The sequence below is a fragment of the Erythrolamprus reginae genome, chromosome 1, assembly GCF_031021105.1.
Source record: "Erythrolamprus reginae isolate rEryReg1 chromosome 1, rEryReg1.hap1, whole genome shotgun sequence".
NCBI lineage: Eukaryota > Metazoa > Chordata > Lepidosauria > Squamata > Dipsadidae > Erythrolamprus > Erythrolamprus reginae.
Window position 1 is genome coordinate 397,718,738 of NC_091950.1, and position 27,653 is coordinate 397,746,390.

At 43.8% G+C, this 27,653-nt stretch overlaps 1 protein-coding gene across 2 annotated transcripts in view; it reads left to right on the forward strand.

The window, feature by feature from the left end:
* The first annotated feature begins 12,453 nt into the window (after window positions 1-12,453).
* The window catches only part of MTMR4 (myotubularin related protein 4), a 62,737-nt gene continuing 47,537 nt past the window's right edge, over window positions 12,454-27,653 (forward strand). The window contains exons 1-3 of one of the 2 annotated variants that reach the window (XM_070735102.1): window positions 12,454-12,553; window positions 18,047-18,276; window positions 24,990-25,055. In XM_070735102.1, the coding sequence (XP_070591203.1) occupies window positions 25,053-25,055 (3 nt within the window). In that variant the 5' untranslated portion in view covers window positions 12,454-12,553; window positions 18,047-18,276; window positions 24,990-25,052. The remainder of the gene's footprint in view (window positions 12,554-18,046; window positions 18,277-24,989; window positions 25,056-27,653) is intronic. The other variant, XM_070735101.1, reaches the window with a different exon arrangement.

A 27,653-nucleotide genomic window follows, 5' to 3' on the forward strand; every position in this document is an offset into this window, starting at 1 on the left:
TAATCTCTCAGTTGTTGTTGCCTATGCATCGCTCTCCGCATGTGTGGCTGTATCATTAACTCTTGTTCTGAATCCAAGGAGGAGCTAGATAATTGATCTCCTTCTGAGCTGTCTGCCCCATTCTCCTCCTCCCTGTCACTCATGTCTTCTTGGTCAGAGGAGCCTTCATCATCAGATTCCACCGGGGGCAAAACAGGCCTGCAGCATGTGGATGTCTCCCCCACACCCACAGCCCTTGGGGCAGGAGCTGGGCCAGAACTAACCACAACACACATGGCAAAACTGAGAACAGGAACAAGACCTAAAGTTGTTATAATGCATCAGAAATGTCTCTCCCAGGCAAAGATTTCAAAGCCGACTGGGGTTTTCAAGATGTGCTGTTCGAGCTATTATTGAAGAAGCATAAAGAAATGGGCAAGGCTGAGCACAGACACAGTGATCAGCCAAGGAAACTTAATGCAGCAGATGAAAGGCACACCATACAGTACTTTCCTTTGATGTTGGAAGAAGCCTATGCTGGAAACACAGAACTAGCGGAAACCAGAGTGAGCAGGGTATTTTCATTTACTGTTCAAAGAAGTCTGGCCAGAAGTGGTCTTCCTGGAAGAATTGTGGCAAAAAAATTATAGCTCCAATGTGGAAACAAGGCTAAGCAGTTCAACTGTGCACAAAAACAGAAACGGGTGCAGAAAAATGGCACCTTGTTGAAGATGTAGCAGGAGGCAGTTTGTTCACCAAAGGGCCAAATAATGAGTGTCTGCAGGCAACAGAGAAGCATTGCAAAGCTTATTTGCAAGTTTGCATTTTTGCAAATGGAGGTGGAGATTAGGTCAGGATCAATGGTGTCCTCAATGCTGAGAATTACAGGTAGGTAATTATCTATGATACCATACCATCAGGAAGGGTCCAATTTTCTTTTTCAATAGCGGAATAACTGCCCCAAACATACAGCCAATGTCATTAAGAACTACCTTCAGCATAAAGAAGAAGTCCTGGAAGAGATGGCTTGACCCAATGAAAGGCAATTCATCTTACCTCCTACCCGTCGACGTGAGTTTTGACTTCTTCACATAGGCAGCAAGCGAAATCTTGTGAGGACCCGCACACGAGAGCGAGATTTCAGCGATTTCACCAATAGCTTTGCTTCCATGCAAGCATCCTCATGCGTGAATTCGCCTGCTGCACATGTGCAGAAGCCAAATCTCGTGCAGGAGCACGTCGGGGGCATGCAGCTGCGCACGCATCCTGAAATCTACTGGGGCGCAGCACCTGACTGCACCGGCTGCTGCCCACTATTGGTTTGACCCCCACATCTCAACACCGTCGAGCCTCTTTGGGATAACAGGAAGAGATAGGATTTGAGGCACCCTACACCCACAGAATATCTGTGAGTCTCCAGGATGCTTGGAATAACATTAAAGGATCCTTGACAAGTTCGTTGAAAATCTCTGCAAGTGTAACCTATAAGAATTGATGTTTTGAAGGCGAAAGGTGATCACACCGAATATTAATTTGATTTGGATTTCTCTTCTGTTCCTTTACTTTCTGCTTCGTTAATTTATAAAAATAAACTATTAATACTTCTATTTCTGAAAGCATCCTTACTTTATACCATTATTGCACAACTGCCTAAAACTTTTGTGTCAGTTCTGCCATCTTCAGCCGCTTTACTTTGCTGGCATCTGAGTCTTTGCTTTGTTGGCACCCGAGTCTACGGAGAGAGGGCGGCATACAAATCCAGTAAATAAGTAAATAAATCCTGCCATAAATGGAAAGTGGGAAAGGGAATTTGAAGAAATTTGAGCAGGAGGAAAGATGGATGGGAAGTAGGTGGGAAATACACTGACAGGAACCAGAGGTGTTAACCTGGAATAATCCAGCTGTCCAAGGACGCCTACCCTGGGAAAGAAGGTGAAACTACTCCGAAAAGCGCCTGACATCAAAGCCATTGCCAAAACATCATACTGGGATGCCATTAGATAAGTCAAACTGGTCAAAGGGGGATAGCCAGGGAAAGGGAAAGCTAACTGTGAGAATATTCACATCTAGCCTTGCTTTCACTGCAACCATTGATCTTTAGTAAAAGAATCTAATCACGTCAACTAAATTGAGTCTTGTTTCTGGGGATCCAGTTAGAGCAAGGGTGGGCAATTAATTTTGCCATAGGGCCGCATGAGAAATTGGGATGGTTTTAGAGGGCCAAACTAATATAATTAACTCAGTTCTACCCAATACTATATATAATTATGCTGACAGCATATGCACCAAGACAAATTCCTTGTGTGTCCAATCACACTTGGCCAATAAAATTCTATTCTATATTATATTATATTTTATTTATTTATTTATTTATTAAATTTGTATGCCGCCCCTCTCCGTAGACTCCCGGTTCTTACCTGGAAAAGTTGGACCGACGTCCATGGGCCGGTCACAGACAGACAGCGGGTGGGCCGCATCCGGCCCTCGGGCCGCATCTTGCCCAGGTCTAAGTTAGAGAATAGTTTTTAAAAGTCCATTTAGAGAATAGTTTAAACGTTCCTTGGTGCTCCTAAGCTTTGTTGTTTTCTTGCAGATAATCAGGGAATAGTTTAAATGTAAAGATCAATCAGAAGTTAGTTAGTTACATGTAGAGAAATTATAGCCAACCCCTTGTGTTTGTGAACTACATTGGAGTACAGTACAGAGGAGATACCTTCACCTCTAAAGATACTGTATAGAAGAAGTACAGAAATTATCAGGATACGGTACCAGAAAATGAGCAGCCATTTACCCATAAGCTCCTCTCTTGATATATCACACTGTACTGAAATAATTAAGTCTACAATCGTAGTATGCTGCCTCAATGTGGTGGGGGGGGGGGGAGAGGGAATATTCCTGGGAGTGTATTACTGTATTTTGGATAAACTGGTATTAAGCAAAGATCTAATTCTCTGGAGAAGGTGTTAAAGCTAGGAAAGATAAAGGAAAGGAAAGAGCAAGATGAATATATTATATACAGCAACAATGAGCACACTTTTAGAAGAGATGAAAGAGCAAATAGAGTTTGTAGAAAATCACCATGGGAAAGACAATTGCTAAAAATCAAAGCTAATGTTTTGGCACATAATGAATTCAAATGAATACATCCCATCCCATAAAGTTTTGGGGGGCAAAGTTATCAGAATGATTATTAGAATGAGATTAATTAACATTTTACAATATATTCTATTGATATTTAAGTATATTTTACATAGATATATAAATTAACGGGAAGGAAAAAAACTGTTAAAAAATGTTTAATTTAGAACATTTCTACCATAATCCATCCCAATATAGCTTCTACTGTAAAGGAAACCAACATGGTGCAAAGCAATTACACATTCTCCATTGACTCTGGAAGGAGAGTCCATCATGGGTTGTTAACCAATCCTATTGGTAGAGACTGAGTTAATTTAAATAATTAACTGGCACCGCCCCCTTAGCAGCCCCCATGAGCCAGTTTTAAAAACTCAGTCTAAGTGTAGAGACTATAGTTTCTGTACTGAGTGTTTAATAGAGTTTAAAAATGTTATATTATATTATGTTTTTATATATTAAAGTGGTACCTTTTAATGTTTTCTTCTTTTGTCTTCAATGCAGGTTGAAGAGGAATTTCCAAAGGGGTCTCTGCCCTCCGCGGGCACCACCCCCATCGATATCTCCTCGGGGGCCCCTTCCCTCAGCGGGTACCATCCTGATCGAGGAGCAACACAGCCTGGGGTCCCTGACCTCCGTGGTCAGACTCGGCTGCGAGCTGAAGGTGGGGGGGGGGTCCGCCCCCCCCACTGGGAAGCTTGGGAAAGTCGATTCCCTGTGTTAAATGATAGAAAAAAAGAGGTTTGGAAGCGTGCCAGTGCCTCTCAGCTGTTCGGCGGCCGGGATTAAAGCCGCCGCCGCCGCTTTAATTGCAGAAGCCGCCGTTTTTCTTGCTGCCGGCGGCGTTTTGAAGCCTTTTTCGGCGTTTTGCAAGTGGCGAGCTGTGGCCTGTCTTCGGAGCTTCAGCTCCTCGGCAGAGGCAGGGATCGCGATTGCCTCAGAGCGCCGCCATTTTGGGCTGTCAAAAAAAGACAAAGAAAGTGCCCGCGCTTTTTATTGCGACCAGAGGCAGTAAAGTTCCTCTCTGCCTACTTATTAGGCGCGACAGAACAAGAAAGGCAGTTCTGCACATGTGCAGTGCCTGCAAAGCTCCCGATCGCCATTTTATTTCTCTGTGAGAGAAGCGACTATCAAGGAGCAGTGCTTTTGAAGACTGTGGTGTTTTTTCAGCTCTCTAGTGAGTACTATGGAAGGTCACACTACTCCAGATAAGGTGACCTCTCCCTCTGTGGCCCCCAAGGATAAGGCCAAAACTTCTAAGTCAAAAGACAAGGCCAAGACATCCCAGGCCTCCTCTTCATCACTTAAAGAGGCAGAGAGGCGTATCAAGGCCTTGGAGCAGAAGCTTGAAGCTGCTCTTCATATCCCTGCAGTGCCCTCTGTGCCTTTGCATTTAACTCTGGCCAGAGAGGTCTTAGCTCCTTTACCTGCTATGAGGCCTGTTGAGCCCTTCTCTGAGAAAGACTGGTCTCCTGAAAGGCAGTTTAACATGAATCCGGTTCTGCCATCTCCAGGCCACAGTGGGCCTAGGCCAGGCTCTGCATCACACTCGGTGAGGAGCGTCCAGGGTCCTTCTGCTACTTTCACACCCACAGCAGCAGAGTTGCGAGCACAACCTGATTCTTGGCGTCAGATGTCTCCTTCAGTGCAGGATTTGATTAACAATGCCTACTCTCAGGGGATGGCGGCAGGGGTGCAACAAGTTACACAGCAACCTCGCCCAGTGCAGTCCAAAAACCTATGGTGTGCACCGCCCCCCTCGGGTTTGGGGTCTTGGGCTGAAGAAGCAAACCCTTTAGAGGACATTGAAAAAGACTATGATCTTTCTGACGACGAAACACCGCCAGAACAGCCTGTGGCGGCTGGATTATTTAAAGCTTCAACTTTCAGGGTCTTGTTTCATAAGGCCAAACAAACTGTAGACTTGCCAGGTCCTGTAAAATCAACAGACACCACGGATGGGACCAAACCGTCTACAGTCCTCTTTAAGGAACCCCAGCCCGAGTCAGAGCACATTCCATCCTCTGATATTATCCAGCAAAGTGTTAAAAGACCCTGGCAACACCCAGCTGCAGCTCAGGGCCCCTCTGCAGTAGAAAGAAGGTTCTACACATTTGATGAGGAGGTAGAGAAATTACTGGAATTCCCTCCTATAGATCAGCCGGTCATGCAGCTGATTTCCAAGTCCTTAGTGCCCTCTGAGACAGGCGACAGCCTAAAACCTGAGGACAGAAAGGCAGAGGTGTTATTACGCAAAACACATCAGATGGCGAGCTGGGGATTTAGATCAGCGGCGGCTGCTTCCTTTTTCACAAGAGCATCTATCGTATGGCTGCAGGAGATGCAGTCCAGACTTGGACCAGATGAGGGTCGCTTGCGGCAGGATCTTGGAAAGCTGTTGGCGGCAGCAGAGTTTTCAGCGGACGCCACTCTGCATGCTGCCAAGTTTTCGGCCAGGAGTATGGCGACCACTCTGTCATCAAGGCGCCTCCTCTGGCTGAGAAGCTGGCCAGCAGACCTGAAGTCTAAATGGAACCTGGCCTCAGCGCCCTTTCAGGGGGATAAGCTTTTTGGGGAGGCGTTGGATCCAGTCCTTGTGGAGGACAAGGACAAGAGAAAGTCCCTCGCCAGAGCCTACAGGCACCAGGAGCGTCGTTATAATCCCTACCAACGCAGGCAGTCCTTTCGGTGGGACTCCTCTGTCACAGCTGGTCAAAATACAAGGCCATATTCCCAGACCCAGTATAATTCTACCACGTTTCGAAGTGATAGAGTGCCCTTCCAGGATCGCCAGAGAGGGTATCAACAAACGAGGCGCCCCTTTCGTGGAAACCAGAGGGGCTTCAAACGCCCTAAGTGACTCTGTTCATCGGCCCCTGGGAGGCAAACTTCAGTTTTTCGAGGCCGCCTGGCGGACTACATCTTCCGACAGGTGGGCGTTAGCAACTGTCTCCCAGGGCTTGCGTTTGGAGTTCCTCCAGCCCCCACCAAACCGTTATGTTCAGTGCCCAGTTCAGAGGGACCCCCAGAAGAGGTCACAGCTTCAAAAGGAGATAGCCCATCTCTTGGAGATACAGGCAATAGAGGGAGTGCCCAGACACGAGATAGGTACCCGGGTTTTATTCAAGGATCTTCCTTGTACCAAAAACATCGGGAGGGGTCCGAATGATCCTCAATTTAAAACACCTCAATACCTACATCAGGTATCGACGTTTCCGGATGCATTCTCTTCAAACCATCTTGGCTGCAATCCGGAGGCACGATCTATTGACTTCCATAGACTTAAAAGAAGCCTACTTGCATGTGCCAATCCTGCCGGCTCATCGGAGATTTCTCCGGTTCTACCTGGACGGGTCCCACTACCAATACCGGGCAATGCCGTTCAGCCTCTCTTCGGCCCCTCGCACATTTACGACGTCCTGACTGCCCAGATCAGGTCCCAGGGGATTCGAATTCTAGCGTACTTGGACGATCTTATTATCCTGTCCAGGTCCCCTCAGAGGGTGCTGGAAGATCTGGCAGTCACGAGACAGACACTGGAATCCCATGGGTTCATGATCAACGAAGAAAAAAGTCATCTTCTTCCAACAGCCAAGCTGTTACACCTGGGGTCCATGATAGATACTTCTACAGGGACTGTGACCTTATCCCCAGAAAGAATGGCAAACATTCGAAAATTAATCTTACATCTTCGACACCAGCAAAGGATGTCTCTCGCCTTCCTTTCAAAGGTACTGGGGACCCTGGTTTCAACTATCGGCATTGTGCCTTGGGCTCGTCATCATCTTAGGGTCCTTCAATGGTTCCTTCTTCCATGGCAGAAGGCCAAAATGAGTCACTCACAAAGGTCAGTGCGCCTCCCTTCAGAAGTCAAGGTGTCGTTGAGATGGTGGACTTCCCCAGCCTTGGGCAACGGGTCACTCTTCTGCAACCAGGACCACCTAATCCTCACAACGGATGCCAGTCTGTCCGGCTGGGGGGCCCACATGGGACTACATATGGCCCAGGGACTTTGGTCTCCGGAAGATCTGAGCCCAATCAACATCAACTATTTGGAGCTCAGGGCAGTCTTTCTTGCTCTTCAAGCTTTTTCTCCTTGGATTCAGGGCAAGCATGTGTTGGTCTTAACTGACAATGTGGCTACCAGGGCCCACTTGAACCATCAAGGGGGAACGAGGTCTCTCCGCCTGATGGTCGAGTCAGCGGCCCTTTTCAACTGGGCCGAGACCCGCTTAGCTTCACTGTCGGCGGAACACATTGCCGGGACCAGCAACGTTCAGGCAGACTGGCTGAGCAGGTCTACCCTGGACCCCGCAGAGTGGAGACTCAATCCCGGAGTATTTCATCAGATAATTCAATGCTTCGGGACTCCTCTGGTGGACCTTTTTGCGTCACAAGCCAACACGCAACTAGTGAGATTTTATTCCAGGTTCCCAACACCGAGGGCAGAAAGGGTCAACGCCCTCTTGTCTCCATGGCCCAGGGGTCTGTTGTATGCTTTTCCCCCGACGTGTCTTCTACAACGAGTACTGGACAGGGTAATCCGGGAGAGAGCGGAGGTCATCATAGTGGCTCCATACTGGCCCCGTCGGCCATGGTTCGCAGACCTGGTAGCCCTCTCAGTGTCCCCTCCTTGGAGGATCCCGGATCGGCTCGTCACCCGGATCCTCAATGGTTCCAATTAGCCGCCTGGCGTGTGAGCGGGAGAGACTAACGCAGCAACATCTACCGGACACGGTCATTGCTACAATGCAGGCGGCTCATCGGCCATCGACAGTGCGGATATACCAGGCAACATGGGCTGCCTTCTGCAGATTTTGTTCTAACCGCCACTGTGATCCGAAGCAAGCCTCATTGATTGCAATCCTGGAATTTCTCCAATCGGGAATTGAGCGGGGCTTAGCCCCTAACACCTTAAAAAGGCAAGTGGCTGCCCTTTCAACTATAATCCGTGTGTCAGACTTTCGGTCTTTGGCTCACCATCCATGGGTGAGGGATTTCATCAAGGGAGCTATTAACATGCACGCTCCTCCAGTACGGAGATTCCCAACATGGGATCTCACCCTGGTGCTATGTGCACTCACGGGACCTCCCTTTGAGCCCATGAGATCAATTTCATATAGACTCTTATCAATTAAGACATTGTTTTTGGTGGCGATTACATCTGCCCGAAGGGTTTCTGAGTTGTCAGCGCTGTCCGTCAGACCGGACTTGTGTGTGTTCCATCCGGACAGAGTGGTGCTGCGGTTGGATCCTTCGTTCATCCCGAAGGTAAATTCAGATTTTCACAGAAGGCAAGAACTGGTTCTGCCGGACTTCTGCACACATGGTCAACATCCTTCTGAACTTCGTTGGCACAAGATTGATGTCCGAAGGGCTTTGAAGCTCTATATCAGGAGGACAGCACCATTTCGTAAGACTGAAAGACTCTTTGTCTCTTTTGTTCAAGCTACGATGAGGAGATTGAGATCTTGATGTATAAATCTCCTCCCGCCGGGGTTATGGCTCATTCCACTAGAAGTGCGGCTACTTCAGCGGCTTGGTCAACGCAAGCTTCCTTAGAAGATATTTGTTGTGCCGCTACTTGGGCATCATCTTCTACTTTTATACGCCACTATAAACTGGACTCATTGGCTTCGGCAGAGGCTTCATTTGGCAGGCGTGTCTTGCAGCGAGTGTGTGTCACTCCAACGACCTAGGACCAGCCTTTTCCCTCCCAGGGGATTTGATCTTTGGTATATCCCATGATGGACTCTCCTTCCAAAGTCAATGGAGAAGAACCGTTGTACATACCTGAACGGTCTTCTCAGTGCTCTGGAAGGAGAGTCCATACCCACCCGGCATGGTGTTTGGCCAGGTCGCCAGAGTGTTGGGACTGTTGAAGTTTGTACAGTGTTATGAAGTTAATAAAACTTTCTGGCTTTTATATTGTCTTCGTTTTTAAAACTGGCTCATGGGGGCTGCTAAGGGGGCGGTGCCAGTTAATTATTTAAATTAACTCAGTCTCTACCAATAGGATTGGTTAACAACCCATGATGAACTCTCCTTCCAGAGCACTGAGAAGACCTTTCAGGTATGTAAAACGGTTCATTTAAATTAGTGCAAGAGCAGTAAAGAATTGGAGATTCTTCTAGACAAGAGATCTGTAGGAAGTAATATTCTTCTGGGTTCAGTTCCAAGTGGGGAAAAAGACATTGGATTCATGGAGGTTGCTTGGAAAGAAGGCTTAATGGTGGACAGGACCACATGGCGTGGCTCTGACCAGAAAAGGTGGATCACATGTTTCCAGATGTTGGGTAAGGAGGAAAAGAGACAGTGATGGCCCTACCTGGTATGAATGGAATCAGCGATCCATTAAAACTTTTTAGTGGGCTCCAGAGTTTGGCGCGGGCGGGCACGCACCCGATACGTGTCCATACACCCCCGCAAGAGACTTCGCTTCTGTGTATGCACCCGAAGCAAAATCTCATGCGAAGACACTTGCGTGAACGAGAGATTTCAACAGTTTTTGCCTTTTTTTTACTCCTGCGCATGCGCAGAAGCAAAAAAAGGCAAAAATTGCCAAAATAATTTAATAATAATAATAATAATAATAATAATATATTAGATTTGTATGCCGCCCTTCTCCGAGAACTCGGGGCAGCTCACAACAATAATAACGAACAAATCCAATATCTAAAAAAACAATTTAAAAACCCTTATTAATAAAATAATCACACAACCCAATCAAACCATACTAGGGGAGCTGTCAATCTCATCCGCGCAAGCATCCTTGCATGAGATTCCACTTCAGGCGCATGTGCAGAAGCGAAGTCTGGTGCGGGGGTGTGCGCATATGTTTCAGGCACACTCGTGCCCGCCTCGGGAACCCAGTACCAGTAGGAGAAGTGGAACCCTTCATTGAAAAGAGACTGTTGCTGAGTGTCCCTGAGCTTTTATAACTTCTGTTGGGCCCCACCTCAGAGTTTCCTTTTCCTGTATAAGAAATGCACTCTGATTGGTCGTCAGATTCCTATGGTGCCATGCAGAAGCAACTTTTTTGGCTGTTTTTTTTAAAATTCAAATTTGGCTGACTGATGATGAAAAGGGCTTTGGGCAATTCCTAATATGGCTGTTGTTTGTTATGTAGAATAGATTGGTCCAGCTATTAACAAAGATGAGCTGAGCCATTCCTTGATGGCACATTGACAAAGGTGGGGGCTACTAAGAATGAGTTTTTTCCTTGCCTAAATTGTTTCTGGAGATATTCTATATATATAATGTTCTGCCTTTTAAAATATTTCCTACCATATTTCATTTTTTGGGGTGGGGGATCCTACAGATCTTTTCATGCTTTTAATTAAAATGTGTAGATTGGCTAATAACTAGTCTATCTTTTTCTTCTTAGAAGAAGGGCTGAAGGAACAATTGTGATGAAACAATGCGTAATCATAGGAGCAATTTATTTTTATTATACTTCTGGTTTATTATATTTCTCTGGACAGAAAATTAAAATATCAACAAAACTCAATGTCATTTAAAGTAAAATATGAGATTAAAAATGGAAGATAATTGTACTAATTGCTTTCCTCAAGAGTTTCATGCCCTTAAAATGTTAATAGATTTGGAGGAAAGATTGATTGATAAAAAATTGTATTTACAGATGCTAAATAGTTTTACAGATACTAAATAGAAATTTTTGATAAAAATATCCAATGTATCTGCAGCAGATATTTGAAAGATTGGACACCATTTTTATGTTGAAGGTATAAAAAAATTGAGAACTATCTAATGTGATAATGTGATAATTCAGCATGTTTTAGGAGTCTACGGAGAGGGGCGGCATACAAATTTAATAAATAAATTTAATAAATGATGCATCAATTTTGGGATGGAGCATCAATGCATATCTTGGGTTGGTGCATCAATGTATAGTATACATATGGAGAAATTGTTGAATGTTAAAGACGTTAATGTAATGTTCAATTATATATCAATGGTAAACCAATGACTATAGATAGGTGTAAAATATAAGATTTTTTTCTGAGTTTGCATTTTAAGTTTGCACTTTTAATTTTTTTAAAAAAAATTGTCTTCAAGACTTAAAATTGTTTTGTTCAAAAATGTGGCTTTTTAAAAAAAATGGATTGAGATTCAGGATACACCCACATCTCTTTACCTTCACTCTGAAGATTGTGACTCCCCGATTTAGGGTCGTAATCCCAGCAGCAAGCCGGGGACCTTTACCAGGAGGAAGGAGCACTTTTGTGTCTGCATCTGACCAAAGCTTTTCCTCATTATCAGCCAATTATCAGGGAAATCACTGTTAAATATTAATTAATGCCACTTACATATTTAAACAGTATAATTATTTTACATAATCTGATCTGACAGAGGTATAAATTTTATTAAAATATAAACATTAGGTTAATGTATAAACTATTTACTGTATACTGCTCAAAAAAATACAGGGAACACTCAAAGAACACATCCTAGATCTGAATGAAATATTCTCATTGAATACTTTGTTCTGTACAAAGTTGAACGTGCACAACAGCATGTGAATCAGTGTTGCTTCCTACGTGGACAATTTGATTTCACAGAAGTTTAATTTACTTGGAGTTATATTGTGTTGTTTAAGTGTTCCCTTTATTTTTTGAGCAGTGTATATTAATATTAATGTGTATGTGTGCGTGTATGTATGTATCTGCTTAGAAATATTAAGATGTGGAAAATATGAAAATCAATATACAGTACTGTATTTTAAAAACCGCAAGTATTCGGAGGGCGATACACGAAACGCCCAACGCTAACATACTCGCGCGCCAACCCCTTTCCTTTCAAGGTTTACTAAAGGAATAGTCTGCAGTAATTGGCCCATACAAGCTCAAGGTTCCGCCCTGTCTTTTGATTGGGCTGAAACGGAGGCGTAGTAGAGGCGGGGCGATGTGATTGAACACAGGCGGTGGGAATTAACGTGAGAGACAGAAGTTGGTATGGAAATGTCCTAACTGCTGCAGCACCCAGGCGTGCCTCTCGTCGCAGCCAATCAACTGCAATGTTTCATTTCCCTCCCTTCTTTTGACAGCGCTGAGGTGAAAATGGCCGTGGGCGCCTTTTTTCTCTCTCTCTCATCCTGACTGGCTGGCGTGAAGGACGCGCTGTGATTTCTCATTGGCTGTCGTGGCCTGCCCCTTCCCCTCCCACTCTTTTTTCTTCCTCCTTTGTCACGTTGGGGCAAAACGATTGACGGGAGCGTTGGCCAATCCGGGCAAGAGAAGCATAGCCTGGTCTCCTCCTGGAGGCGCAATCCCGGTTTCCGGATTGGGCGTCAAGGACGGACGTTGATTGGCTGACAGCGGGCACTGTGAAGGAGTGGCTGGCTCGGCGGGTGGGCGGGAGCTGCACGAGGCGCCTGAGGTGGGAGCAGCGCCGTCAAGAGAAGGAGGGAGGAGCGCAGGTGAGGAGACCCCTTTTCGCGCTCGCTCAACCGGCCGCCCTCTCCCCTCTTGTCCCCTCGTTCTGCGGTGGCGGGCACGGGTTTAGTGGGTGGGGCCTTCACGTCTCCGGCCCTCGCTTCGTTTTGCGGGGAAGAAAGCGAAGGCCCAGGCCGGACGCCTCTCCCTTAATTGCTGTCAGTCTTAAAAGCAAGGGGAGGAGCCAGGACAAACCCCGCCCTGTTGAGGGCATATCAGGCCACGCCCCCTGAAGTTCGAAGTAGTTGTCAGATGGAGCGAGCTTTGAACATGCTCAGGGGAACTCCGGTTCTGTTAGGGCCCAGTTCGCCCACTTGTCATTTTCTCCGATGCAGTTTCTTAAAATAAGTGGGAGGAGCCTTGAGAAACCGGGCCTTCCATTGTTCAAGCCTATTAGCATAAAAGTCAAAATCTCAAGCCAGGAATAAATCGAGTCGACGTGCTTTGCTCCTATTAAAGGCGGACTTGGCTTTGCTATATGTTAAAGTGACATTTTTTTAATCGTTCAAAGTGGTTACACTTTACTATCAAAGATAATAGCAATGTTATGTTTATGCTAGAAAACCCTGATTTTTTTTATTATTTTATTTTTGTAAACAGCACTTTTCCACACTAGCTTTTAAAATGTGGGTTCTTCATGTAAAAAGTATACATATATGGGACAGGACTTGCAGGTGACCAATGTTTTTCATTCCAAAAGCAAAAAAAAAGGTGGCAGTGGTTTTCTTTTGCTGTTATATAGGAGAGAATGTTTGTTTGTTTTTAAGACTGCCTGCTATGACATGTACTGTACTGTATATATGTTTCCTAAAAATAAAGTTGTGGTTTTTAAAAGAATTTTATTTAATTCAAGCAAATCTAAATGATTCCAGTGCTAGGATTGTAAGCCAGGGTTTGGTCGCAAGATTATTATTATTTTATTATTATTATTATTATTATTATTATTATTATTATTATTATTATTATTTATTAGATTTGTATGCTGCCCCTCTCTGTAGACTCGGGGCGGCTCACAACAATGATAAAAACAATACATGGTAACAAATCTAATAATTTAAAATCTAAAATAACAGTTTTTACATTAAAAAGTCTAAAAAGAAAACCCCAATATATAAAATACATACACACAGTCATATCATGCACAAAACTACATAGGCAAGGGGGAGATGTCTCAGTTCCCCCAAGCCTGATGACAGGTGGGTTTTAAGGAGTTTACGAAAGGCAAGGAGGGTGGGGGCAATCCTAATCTCTGGGGGCAGTTGATTCCAGAGGATCGTAGCCGCCACAGAGAAGGCTCTTCCCCTGGGTCCCACCAGATGACATTGTTTAGTTGATGGGACCCGGAGAAGACCAACTCTGTGGGACCTAAACGGTCGCTGGGATTCGTGCGGCAGAAGATGTTCCTGTCAGTGAAGAGCTACCAAAGTTTTTACTACTAACCTGTAAGCGTGGCTTATGCAGGACGCCCTGCATTTTCTTTCAACATCTTTCAGTGCAAATTGGGTGTTCTGGGGTGGAGCTCCATCTTCGCTACCCCACTGTGTTTCCCCGCCCCCCATCCAGGCAGCAGCACATCCCTGGTTCCTGTGCATCTTCATGGGAGAAAAATGGCAACATTATCCAGGGTGGCTTTTTGCTTTTTTTTTTTAAGGCTATGTTTAAGATGGTTAGGTATTGTATAATAATTTGCTCTAGAATTAGTATAATAATTTGCTCTAGAATTAGCAGCCATTTAAGCCAGTCCCCCTTCCCCCCATTTGGAAGCAACTCCAAAATTAAAGATTGTCCAGTTTCTGCAAAGGAATGATAACCACCTACCTTGCACACAAGCTACTACCTTAGGAACATTGTAAGATCCAAGTGCAGCACAATGAGTACAAGGTCTTATCTGTACTATTGATTCACTTTATATTTGAAAAATAGTATCATAGTCATCCTCTGCTGTATTTTCTCTGACAGACATGCCTGTTTCTTCTCTTAAGATGGGTAATCTTTGCTGCCTTTTTTTTTTTTGCATCTCTTCTAGTTTTCCTGAATCCTACCTTCTCTACATTTGATTATTTTTTCCCCATGTGACAAGCTTTTCATTTGCCTCAAACTGTCATTCTATTATTTTTGGAAGGATTCAGCTATTTCTCTCCCCTCCCGTAAAATTACCTTTCCTTATATTTAGAAAGAATTGTATAGTACTCCCAAGTACTGTAACAAAGTAAGTGCTTGCATACACAATACCAAGTATGTAAGTTCACAATATATTATTTCAAAGTGGTGATATCTACTAAAAAAGTTTATATTTTTCTTCTGTGCTGTTTTTAAATATGTGTATGTATCAAGTGCTTATTTTTCTATCAAGATAGGCACCAAGAACAATTAATTTGGGCTTTAACCTAAACCCATCCTGGGTGGAATGTGTAAAACTGAACTGCATGTGTTTTCTCCAATTAGATATTTTTAATACCTACATATTCACTTTTCATAGAAATTCGCATCTGTATAAAAGATGGATAGAAGCAATCTTTTATTTGTCAGTATTGCTTTAACATGGAATTGAATTGAATAAACAGCATAAAAAGAGTAGTACTGAATCTGAGATTTTTTACATAGAAAGTATTCTTCCATTTAATAATGGGCTGTTCCCAAATGTGATTTTTGAACTGTGGCTTCATAAGAGCTCTAAAACGTGATGAGGGTAGATTTGCAAACGGAAATATCTCTATTACTCTTAAATCCTTCATGCATAAGAAGAATGCAGCGGTATATGTAGTGAAGTAGCCCTGCGTTCACTTTGATACTAAATATCTTTCGAAATGAACTATAACTTTAAAATATGGTAATATTGATTCATTTAGAATATCTTAATTCTGAAAAGCAGAAGAAAATTGTCTTGTTTGCAGTCTTTGAGATAAGAGAGAAGGGGCTTGGGACATGATTGGCTGCTTACAGATGGATGGCAGAAAATCACTTCATATTCTCAGAAGGATGATTTCATTTCATTATAATAGTGAGCTTTTCATATGTTGTAGATCAATTCCGGTGTATTTAAAACAGATTTTAAAATAGGATATGTGGGTGTAGGCAAAACTTCATGCTTAATTTTAAAATGAGGCAGCTTGCAGATTTTCCATAGATCCTGTCTTTAAATCACTTGTATATTGGTTGCTTGTGTATAGAGTTTAGGAAAGAAAGAAAAAAATAGAATATAGTAAAGAAGAAAAGAAATATATAAACTTCCCCTGTCACAATTGCAAAGAATTTTGGTAACTTATTGCCTCTTAAAATTTATTTATTTATTTATTTATTTATTCATCCATCCATCCATTCATTCATTCATTCATTCATTCATTTATTTGATTGATTTGTGAGCTGCCCAACTCCTTTTTGACTCTGGCAGCATACAACCGATAAAAATGATATAAAAACAGTATAAAACCCCATTAATAAAGACATTTGTACTTCTAGGCTGGAGCTGGATGCTATTGCTCAATGGCCCTAGGCCTGCCGGCAGAGCCAGGATTTTAAGACTTTCCGGAAGGCCAGGAGGGTGGGAGCGGTGTGGAATTCCGGAGGTAGTTGGTAAGGTTGGAGAGAGGGGGAGCTGTGCCAGGGGCAGAGGGAGAACCCGGATCTGCCCTCTCTTCCAATCCAGAAGGCAGCGCCAGTAGTGAGGGGGCTGTGAAAGGGATGTGAGCGGAAAGCAAAAGAGGAGAAGAAGCGAGCGAAAGAGCGAGCAAGGGGGTGGCTGGGGAGCCACAGGCGAAATTAGCTTGGGCATTGGAGCACTGCACCAGGCATTGTTCTCCAGATCAACCTCGAGTGGCTTTGTTCCGCCAGCTGCTGCCAGTCTTCGATCTGGGAGGTGATCTTCTGTGCGAGATTACTCCCGGGAATGACCACTGCTGTTTTCCCCATGCACCGAAGGAGAGGAAGGTTGGGGAGAGGGGGAGCCACACCAGGGGCAGAGGGAAACCCCGAATCTGCCCCCCTCCCCAAATCTAGATGGCAGCTCCGGTAGTGAGGGCACCAGTGGAAAGCAAGAGGAGAAGAAGCGAGCGAATTCGAAAGTGAGGAGGTGGGCTGGAGATCTGTGGGCAAAAGTAGCTCAGAAATCGGAGCCCTACGTCACGCCTTGTTCTCTGGATCCCGCCTTCTCCGCCTCGCCAGAGCAGAGGATCCCCTGCGCCAGCCCCTTCCCTTTCCAGGCTGTTGGGGAAGAAGGGGGCACCCTTTCCCTGGCATTGTTGGACAGGGGAAGGAGTTTCGGAGAATGTGGCCGTTCTGCACTTCCGGACTTCTGCCAGTAGGGGGTTGATCCAGAGAGCAATGCCTGATGCGCCGCTCTGATGCCCGAGCTAGCTTCTCCCATGGCTCCCCAACCCAACTCTTTCACTCACTTCTCTTCTGCTTTCCACCCGTGTCCCTTTCACAGCCTCCTCACTACCGAAGCTGCCCTCTGGATTTGGGGAGGGGGCAGATCCAGGTTCACCCTCTGCCCCTGGCATGACTCCCCGTATCCCCAACCTTCCTCTCCATCGGTGTGCGGGGAAAACAGCAAACTGCTTCCTGCAGTTGGTGGCTGGACTAGCATCCCCACGGAGAAAGGGGGAATTCTTCTCCTGTTGCTATTTGGTGGGGCGCCTCACCCCCTCATAGCCGGAGCAAAGCACTTGGATCATTGTACAAACACACAACACACGGAGACTGAAGAGAAGCAAAACGAAAGGAAACTTGGGGGCTTCTGAGGGACAGAAGGGTTGGGAATGGGCCTTCCTCCAGCAGGGAGCCTTTTTGAAGCTTGGAGGAGCCTGGAGTGAGAATCGGTGCTGCCGGGGGGGGGGGGCAGCAAAACAGATAGTTCCCCATCTGCCCCTGGCCTCCCATGCAGCAGCCCACATGGATCCCAAGCAGCGCAGCTTTGAAGGCTTTCCTCATGGCGACAAGGCAGGTGGGCGCAGGGGAGCGACTGGCGGCAGTGGTCTCGGCTGGCAAGTGGGTGGATGTCCCGGGACACGCATGCGTACTGACCAGCTAGTCTTCTGGTTACTGGGATGCATGCATGCACGACAGTTAGCTGGCCAGCTGATCTTCCGGTTTCTGGCAGTGCCGCACATGTGAAAGCCAGCTGATCGTTGCGCGTGCATGCGCACCAGTAACCAGAAGACTAGCTGGCCAGTGCAGATATGTGCACCGGAAACCTGGAAGAGGAATGGGCGACACTGTATATGCCAGGCGACATGGTTCTGTGTGCTACTTTGGGCACGTGTACCACAGGTTCGCCATCGCGGCTCTAAGATTTGGCCTTCAAAGTCTCATCTCATCATTTTTTTTAAAAAAAATCAAAATGCTTCAAGTTCACAATAGGTGTTTTCATACTGAAGCTCAGGACATTCTTAGACTGTGAAAATTGTTCTAAATCCAGTTAGAGTGTTTTGGACTCAAACTAGCTCAAATTGAAAATGTTTTGCTTCTTACTTATCTAGATGATATGGAAAGATTCTGTGAAGCCTTTCCTGAAAAGGAAGACTCTAACTCCAGACCTTGTCCCCTGCTGTTGTAATCCAGTTCGCCTTTGCTAATATTGAAGCAGTGAAGAATTATCCCAGTTCTCATGTCAGTGATAAAAGGACCCTCTTTGTAAAAAAGAAGACTAGGACCATCTGCCTCTTCCTCCTTCTCTCCTCCTCCTCCTCCTCCTTACAAAGAAAACGAGGTAAGATAGGGCTGGGACAATTCTTCACTTCTGTGAGTTTTGTCTTCAAACTTCCAAACCTTTCTGGAAGCACAGAGGCAAATTACCTGTGAGTACACGTAGACAAAGCATTTGTGAAGGTAGGGACTGGCTTATTTTGATTCCTTCTGCATGGACCATAGAGAGTACTGCTGCTTTAAGGAGAAAACAAGGTCTGTGGATAGTATGAAAAAGGGAGGATTCTCTTTAGATGTCCTTTAGATAGTTGGGCTAGCCTGATGTTTATAACGTTCTATATAATCTGTACATTGTTTTTGCTATTGAATGTCATAAGCTGGCTGCTTGGACAGATTCAAGAAGGAAAGATCCATCTACTACTGCCATAGCTGTAATGGCTATGTGAAACTATAATCAGAGGCAGTCTGCCATGTGAAAGTTGTCATTGCTTTTATGCACTGGTTCCTAAAATTATTTGACTGATTCTTAGGGAAGCAGGATTCTGACTTTTGATGGATCACAGTGTTTGAGTACGGTGCATTGGAAAAGGAGGTATAAGATCCCCCCAAAGAAAAAGAAAATAAATAAAAACTATATTGAAAGACATTAGCTTTGAAAATTGTACTTGATAGTTTCAAAAGAATGGAGACATGAACCTAAGAGAATTGCTTTAGCTTTGAAAGAATAGTAGCTATTTTCAGAAATGAGGTCACCCCTGTCTTTATAGTGTTAGATTTCTTAATAAATTCTGGGTTTTTGGCAAAAGTGCATTCGCTAGGGAGCAACAGAAGACCAGTACGTAAGTTGGCCAATGCTGCAAGGGGAGGAAAAGTTTTACCAGCAGTAATTATGTAGGAAAGAAAATTTCAGGAAATGACAACCATTTTTCCTACTTTTGTTTGGTAAAATCAGGAACTTTTTGTCTTTTATTTCACATAAATAATAATATAATAATAATAATATAATAATAATAATAATAATAATGTATTTATTTATTTGCTTGCTTGCTTGCTTGCTTGCTTGCTTGCTTGCTTGCTTGCTTGCTTGCTTGCTTGCTTGCTTGCTTGCTTGCTTGCTTGCTTGCTTGCTTGCTTGCTTGCTTGCTTGCTTGCTTACTTACTTACTTACTTACTTACTTACTTACTTACTTACTTACTTACTTACTTACTTACTTATTTATTTATTGGATTTGTATGCCGCCCCTCTCCAGAGACTCGGGGCGGTTAACAGCAACAATAAAACAGTGTACAATAGTAATTTGGTATTGATGATTAAATTAATTATTGGCGGCAGAGGTGGGTTTTAAGTTGTTTACGAAAGGCAAGGAGGGTGGGGGCAGTTCTAATCTCTGGGGGGAGTTGGTTCCAGAGGGCTGGAGCCGCCACAGAGAAGGCTCTTCCTCTGGGTCCCGCCAGGCGACATTGCTTAGTTGACAGGACCCGGAGAAGATCCACTCTGTGGGACCTAACTGGTCACTGGGATTCGTGCAGCAGAAGGCGGTTATTATTATTAATTAGATTTGTATGCCGCCCCTTTCTGTAGGCGGCTTACAGCAATAATAAAAACAATGTATAAAAAAATCTAATATTTAAAATTTATTATTTATTTATTTATTTATTACTTAGATTTGTATGCCGCCCCTCTCCGAAGACTCGGGGCGGCTCACAACACGTGGAAACAAATCATAAATAATCTAACAAATTTAAAATTAAAAGATTTAAAAGACCCCATATACTAACAGACATACACACAAGCATACCATATATAAATTAAACATGCCCAGGGGAAGATGTTTCAGTTCCCCCATGCCTGACGGCAAAGGTGGGTTTTAAGGAGTTTACGGAAGGCAGGAAGAGTAGGGGCAGTTCTAATCTCCGGGGGGAGTTGGTTCCAGAGGGCCGGTGCCGCCACAGAGAAGGCTCTTCCCCTGGGGACCGCCAACCGACATTGTTTAGTTGACGGGACCCGGAGAAGGCCCACTCTGTGGGACCTGATCGGTCGCTGGGATTCATGCGGCAGGAGGCGGTCTCGGAGATATTCTGGTCCAATGCCATGAAGGGCTTTAAAGGTCATAACCAACACTTTGAATTGTGACTGGAAACTGATCGGCAACCAATGCAGACTGCGGAGTGATGGTGAAACATGGGCATACCTAGGTAAGCCCATGACTGCTCTCGCAGCTGCATTCTGCACGATCTGAAGTTTCCGAACACTTTTCAAAGGTAGCCCCATGTAGAGAGCATTACAGTAGTCGAACCTCGAGGTGATGAGGGCATGAGTGACTGTGAGTAATGAGTCCCGGTCCAGATAGGGCCGCAACTGGTGCACCAGGCGAACCTGGGCAAACGCCCCCCTCGCCACAGCTGAGAGATGTTTTTCTAATGTGAGCTGTGGATCGAGGAGGACGCCCAAGTTGCGGACCCTCTCTGAGGGGGTCAATAATTCCCCCCCCCAGGGTAATGGACGGACAGATGGGATTGTCCTTGGGAGGCAAAACCCACAGCCACTCCGTCTTATCCGGGTTGAGCTTGAGTCTGTTGACACCCATCCAGGCCCCAACAGCCTCCAGGCACCGGCACATCACTTCCACCGCTTCGTTGACTGGGCATGGGGTGGAGATGTAAAGCTGGGTATCATCCGCATATTGATGATACCTCACCCCATGTCCTTGGATGATCTCGCCCAGCGAGATCATCCCTATACCCCTTATTTAAAAAGCGAGACATACACACAAACATACCATGCATAAACTATATAGGCCTGGGGGAGATGTCTTAATTCCCCCATGCCTGACGGCAGAGGTGGGTTTTGAGGAGTTTATGAAAGGCAAGGAGGGTGGGGGCAATCCTAATCTCCGGGGGGGAGTTGGTTCCAGAGGGTTGGGCCCCCCACAGAGGAGGCTCTTCCCCTGGGTCCCGCCAGACGACATTGTTTAGTCGATGAGACCCGGAGAAGGCCAACTCTGTGGGACCTAACTGGTCGCTGGGATTCGTGCGGCAGAAGGCGGTCTCGGAGATATTCTGGTCCGATGCCATGAAGGGCTTTACAGGTCATAACCAACACTTTGAATTGTGACCAGAAACTAAATACAGAAATAGAGACACTTTTCAAATTTATCTACAATAATATATTAGAATTTGTCCTTAAACCCATAATTTGTTTCATTTTATATTAAGGCTGACAATAGCTTAAAGCACGAAATCTTATAGAGTTCTGTGTCTTAGCTTTCAGGGAAATAGAGATAAGATTGCAGTTCAATGAATTGATTAATCAGTGTTTGCATACAGCTTAGCTTACCTGCTAGCACAGCCAAGTGCCAGATCTAGCGTGTTCACTGACACATGTCGGCTGCTTCTGGAGTAATCCAATTTATTGAATGAACAGTCCAATTATTGAGTGCTTAAATTTTGGTCAAAGTAAAGTGTAGGATAACTATGTTTTTTAATAAGCATAAGCCAGTGTTCTGCTCAGAGGATTCCAGGCTGTAGTTCTAAACCCACTTACCGAGTAATAACTCCCATTGAATTAAAAGGGATTTAATTCTGAATAGATATTATAGGATTGTTCCACAAGTATGACTTGTTTAATTCACTAAGGAATAGTAAGAAGGAACATAGTTATAGCTATTTTGATTTATTTAAAATATATGTTATCAAAATAAAACCCCAGATAATTTACTATATCTAATTGCCTTAGTTCTAATTTGCTAGTCATTCTTACTGGCAAAACTGGTGTCAGTGTTATGATTTGTTGAAGATGTGCAGGGATAGGTATGGTGTTACTTTTGGTACTTTTCTTCTTATATCACCTGATACCATTTCAGATATCATGGCCCTGCCACAGTTGCCTCTGCTTCAGTTCCCCTCACTTGTCTATCTCCCCTCACCATCTTTGCGCTTTTATTTATTTATTTATTTATTTATTTATTTATTATTTAGATTTGTATGCCGCCCCTCTCCGCAGACTCGGGGCGGCTCACAACAAAGTGAAACAATTTACAACAATGGATGCCCTCCATCCACCGCTACCATCCCTGCTGCCTTTAGCTGAAATTTGGCATCTTATTCTTCTCGATGTTGGCCCAGGATCCAAGCGCTGACTCAGGGTGCAGATCCAGGAGGTGCATGGCAGGATGGCAGGGCCTCAGCTGCTGAAGGGAGCTTACTGGGCCCAGGTGGGAAGGAGGCAGTGGGACGGAGCTAGTGGAAGAAACAGGGGAGGTGCAAGCAGTGGCTTCCCTGACAAAGGAGGCGGTTTCCCAAGGCCTTGTTCAGTGTTGACAGATGCCACCTACAGGGAGAGGTGCCATCCACATAGCTGCTTTACCTCTTCCACCAGCTCCACCCCACTGCTTCCTCCCCACCTGAACCTAACAGTGTTGCTTCAGCAGACAAGGCACCATTGCTCTTCCATGCTCAGCTTTTTCTAACTGTCAGGAAATTCTAGGTTGCTTTTCTCCTCGATTAGTTTCCATCCATTTCTTCTTGTCCTGCCTTTGGGGACTTTGGAGAATAGGTCAACCCTTTCTTCTTTGTGGCAGTCCCTGAAATATTGGACAACTGCTATCATGTCTTCTTTTCATTAAACTAGCCATGCCTAATTCACACCTTCACCCAATCCCTGGATCCTGGGCCAGCAGGAAGAAGAAGGCAGCAAATGTCAGCTGGTGGGAGGTGGGTGGCAGGAGTAGATAGATGGAGTACAGGGTGGCCAAGAGCGCAGAATTTTGCTCGCATGACTACAAGATGCTCCAATAGCCATAATTTCATGGACCGGCCATAACTACTATTTGTTTAGTGCTGTCATAACTTTGAATGGTTGCTGAGCAAATCGTTGTTCAGACTACCTGTAATTTAAGTCTCTCATTTGTGCCTCAAGTGAGAACTCTGAATGGTGCCCTGGGCTGGTCTGAAGTAGAGGTCCAAGGCCTTGACTTCAGCCCTAGTATCATCACTGCCACTTAAAAAGACTATACTCTGTGTCATTCTTCAAGGCACAATTGTCCTCCGTGGCTGAGTGCTCCCCAGAAACTGCACTTACCTTCTGGCACTGTTGGCAGCCTACTAGAAGTTTCTCTAGGTCGCACAAGGCATTTGTTCTTGCAGTGGCTTTAGGAGAATGCTTTTCTTTAGCTTCTGCAGCATCCAAAAACCTGCAGCTCCATTCTTGCATGATTTTTGGAGACTCTGCAGTCCATACAAGAAGACAGCCCTCTCATGTGATTTCCGGAGGCTGGGCAAAGGGCAGATCCCATTCTCTTGTAGGGCCTTCACAGCAACTGAAAATCACATGGGTGATCATGTGACTTGGTGGCTGTGGCTAGGTCATGTGACTAGATGGCGCATGGCCAATTTAACAGTCCATTAAACAATGCACACAAATTAACCTTTTTTTTTGTGCTCCTGGGGGTACCTTATTTGCTTTTGTTTGCATGTTGCTCTTTTGGTTGACTTTTTTTTACTAGATCATTTTTTCAGTTGCTTAGGAGTCTAGGGGTCCACTTCAGGAAATTCAGTTTTGCAGCAATTCTTCTCAGCCCCAAGGAGCTAGAGAAATATCTCTCCACATCTCTGTCTGTCTCTCTTTCCATCTCTCCCTTTCTCCATCTGCCTTGTCAGGGAGGTGAAGAACAGGCAGATTTCTCCCATGTTTCCGGCCTCCTGGAGCATCTGTGTGCTGCATTTTCCACCTCTCCCGCCTCCATCAGCATTCTGTAGGCCAAAACCAGCCCATTTTGGGGCCCCAAATAGCCTGTTTTCACCCATTTTTTTGCCGCCTGGGACATTTATGTGTCCCATTTTCAACCTTCCCCCGCCTCCAGCAACATTCTTCAGGCTAAAATTGTTGGCCTTACCAGCTCGCGAAAGTAAGTCCTGTGCTCGGCTGAAGAGTGGGCGAGCAATGTGGGTGGGGCAGCCTCGTGATCCTGCGCGGACCGAATTAATGGCTTCGGTGGGCCGCATGCAGCCTGTGGGCCATAGTTTGAGAACCAATGGATTGAGGAAAGAAGCACTGTAGAAAAATACATGTGGAATGTATCCCATAGGAGAGGCAATTAGGTAGCAGATTGCTATGTTGCAAAATACTATATTCTAACCCCCCCTCCCTCCTGTGTTCTATGCTTGCCAATACAGTCATGCACAAAACCAGGGACAATTTGAGAGTGAAAACACACATACCATATACTGGGGTAGCACAAAAATATCTACTCTGCTCAGACTCTGCACACAGTAATACATATGACATATCCAGAGCCTTCTAACTGAGGAAATATACAAACATTGTAAAATATAAACATATACAGTATGCCCCTTCCCAATTAGATTCTCATAGATATCACATTTTCTTATTTAACTGTAACTAATTGATTTAATGCAAGGTGCAGGAGATTAAGCCAAAACTTTGTTTTGCTAGATTTTCTGCTTAGTAACTATTCTTCTTTTTTCTTATTACAGCCAGTTGTTTAAGTATGTTTTAGGAACAGTGGTAGATTTGTGTACTTTGGTCTTTCACCTTTGTAGCTTCAGAGAAGGAGGAGTTTAACCATTTACTTTCTCCTGCTGTTTCAGAGTTTCATTCTGGGTACAGTGTTACATGATAGACTGTAATATATTCTTATAATTTTATGCTTTAAATAATGACGGTGTAAAATATCATTTAAGGAAGATATGCTTTTGCTTCTGATTGCATTTTGCTGATCCATTAACTTATCTAATCTTTCTTTTCCTCCCCTACAGTAGGTGGATCTCCAACAGCAGTTCTGGAAAAAAATCAGAGCGGGCCAGGAATCGGAGAAAACCATGGTGAATGTGATTTCTATTTTTATTTCATTCTGTTGTTTGTGTTTGCAAAGCTTAACCATAGTGCTTGAAGAGGATTTGTTCCATAATTGCTTGATGTTTTGTTTCTGTAACAGTAAATGAAAGATAAGAAAGATCTAAAATGGAGCTGATCCAAGTTCAAGTGTTGCAGAACTGGGGTAGATACAGTATTTTTCAGGTAGAGTAGGGTTTTTCTAGCATTTTTATTGTTCATTTTTTGTGTAATGTGTTGATTCCACATAAAAGAGATGCTGTTTCTATTCAAAGAATATACACTCTGCTAATAAAGACAGGGAGATGGAAAAAAATTGGGTAGGTGTCAGAGGGAACATCCATCCACAGGAATGTAAAAAGGAACTACTCTAGGTGTATTTAGTTCTTAGTTGTACATTTATGATAATATTTTCAAATGATCACTGGAAGAAAATCCTCATTGTTTTGCAAGTTAGAGTGATGGTGATAGGCTCAGTTCACACAACACACACAAAACAATCACAATGTGGTTTATTATGTGAATATGGCAATTTTGTTTGCCCTGATTATTAAGATGAATGTCAATCTATATGTCTAGATCAAGGATTCCCTATTTAATTACTTAAACAGGTAATTATTCCAAGTGACAATAGGAATGAGACAGAGGAAACCAATGGAGGATAAATAGTTGGCAAAGGTCTTTTTCTACATGGAAGTGAAGTTAATCAACCAAAGCAAGCTATGCAGACTGCAGAGTCTTTTTTCCCCCAAGCAACAGATTCTCATTTTCATTCTCATTTGAAGTAATAGTTGCCCAAGTTCTAACTAAAGAAGCTCACTTGAACTGAAGCAGTAAAATTGCAGTAAAATTCTAATGATTTTGGACTGTATGGTTTCAAAGTATGAATAATCAGAGTATGTGCAGAATCAACCCTGAACAATAGTCCATTAGCATTGAAAAATGTAATGATTGCAAGGAACAATGTTTTCATTGCAGCTGGCAAGCTTAATAACCCCACTGGCAACTTTGTGGGCTTGATCTGTTCACCTTCTGCGCCGGGTAAAGCTGCATTCCACTACCCATATTTTGCTTATTGCCATCTTTTTAGTTCTGCCAAAGGCTTGCATTAACAAAAATAATACCTTGTAAATTGATCTTCACCTTCTAAAAATATTTCTCTTTGCATAGAGGAACAGTAACAGTTTTGTTCCAGTCATCAGGCCTATATGTGTCTTCACACATGAGCATTAAACAAGTTACAAAACTGCTGCATAAACAAGCCACCACATTTGGCATTTCTGCAGTTTAATTGTCTACATCTTCAGCTTTGCCATTTTGCGACTTTCTCTCAGGATTTATAATTTCCTTGAACACTTCTGGGATTTGTTTCAACTCTCTACTTTGCCATACAATTATTGATCCCATACAGTTCTCTAAAATATTCCTCCCAGAATTCCTTTAGCATAATTTTATCCCAGATCATCCAATCATATATATTTTAAATTTCATTCATTTTGCTTGAGGCTTCTTGTTTAGTTTTTTTTCATTTTCTTCCAAAATATTTTTTTTACATTCTAATTAAATCTAATTAAATTGACCACTTTCTTTGCAACTTCACAATCCTTTTACCATTCCTTTTACCATTTTCAACTTTGTACCTTTTACCTTATTTGACAGTTTTTTCAACTCATTATTCCATTAAACATCCATATTTCCTACTAACTAAACGCCACATCCTTCAATTCTTTTCAGTTGTACTCCAAACAATTTCTACATCATCTTTCTTTATTTCTACTTTCTATTCATTCTGTTGGGAACTTAATTTGTATTCTGCATATAGAAGTTATGATTTCTCTTCCAACAGTCATTCTGCTTGCCCTCTAGTTCCTTTCACATTTTTTTTCTTTTCTTGCATATCATTTTTCCCAAGATCTAAAAATACTTGGAACATAGGACCACTGCCAAGTTATGACCTGTCCCATATCAAGAATCTCATAGCACTTCATAGCATTTGATTAATTTGTTCAGTCTTTCATTTTAAAAATACAATCAGCCACACTTTCCAACTGATTTTCCATACATGGATTCATTTATACTTAACCCATGTACAGGTGAAACTCGAAAAAATAGAATATTCTGCAAAAGTTCATTTATTTCAGTAATGCAACTTAAAACGTGAAACATAATATATGAGAGACTCATTATATGCAAGGCAAGATAGTTCAAACCATCATTTGTCATAATTGTGATGATTATGGGGTATAGCTCATGAAAACCCCAAATACACCATCTCAGAATATTACATGTGATCAATTAAAAAAAAGGATTGTACATAGAATAATATCAGACTTCTGAAAAGTATAAGCATGCATATGTACTCAGTACTTGGTTTGGGCCCTTTTGCAGCTAGCTAGCTAGCTAGCTGTTTGTTTAATTAATTAATTAATTAATTAATTAATTAATTAATTAATTGGATTTATATGCCACCCCTCTCCGAGGACTTGGGGCAGCTGCCTCAGTGCGGCGTAGCATAGAAGCTATCAGCCTCTGGCACTGCTGAAGTGTTATGGAAGACAAGGATGCTTCAATAGTGGCCTTCAGCTCTT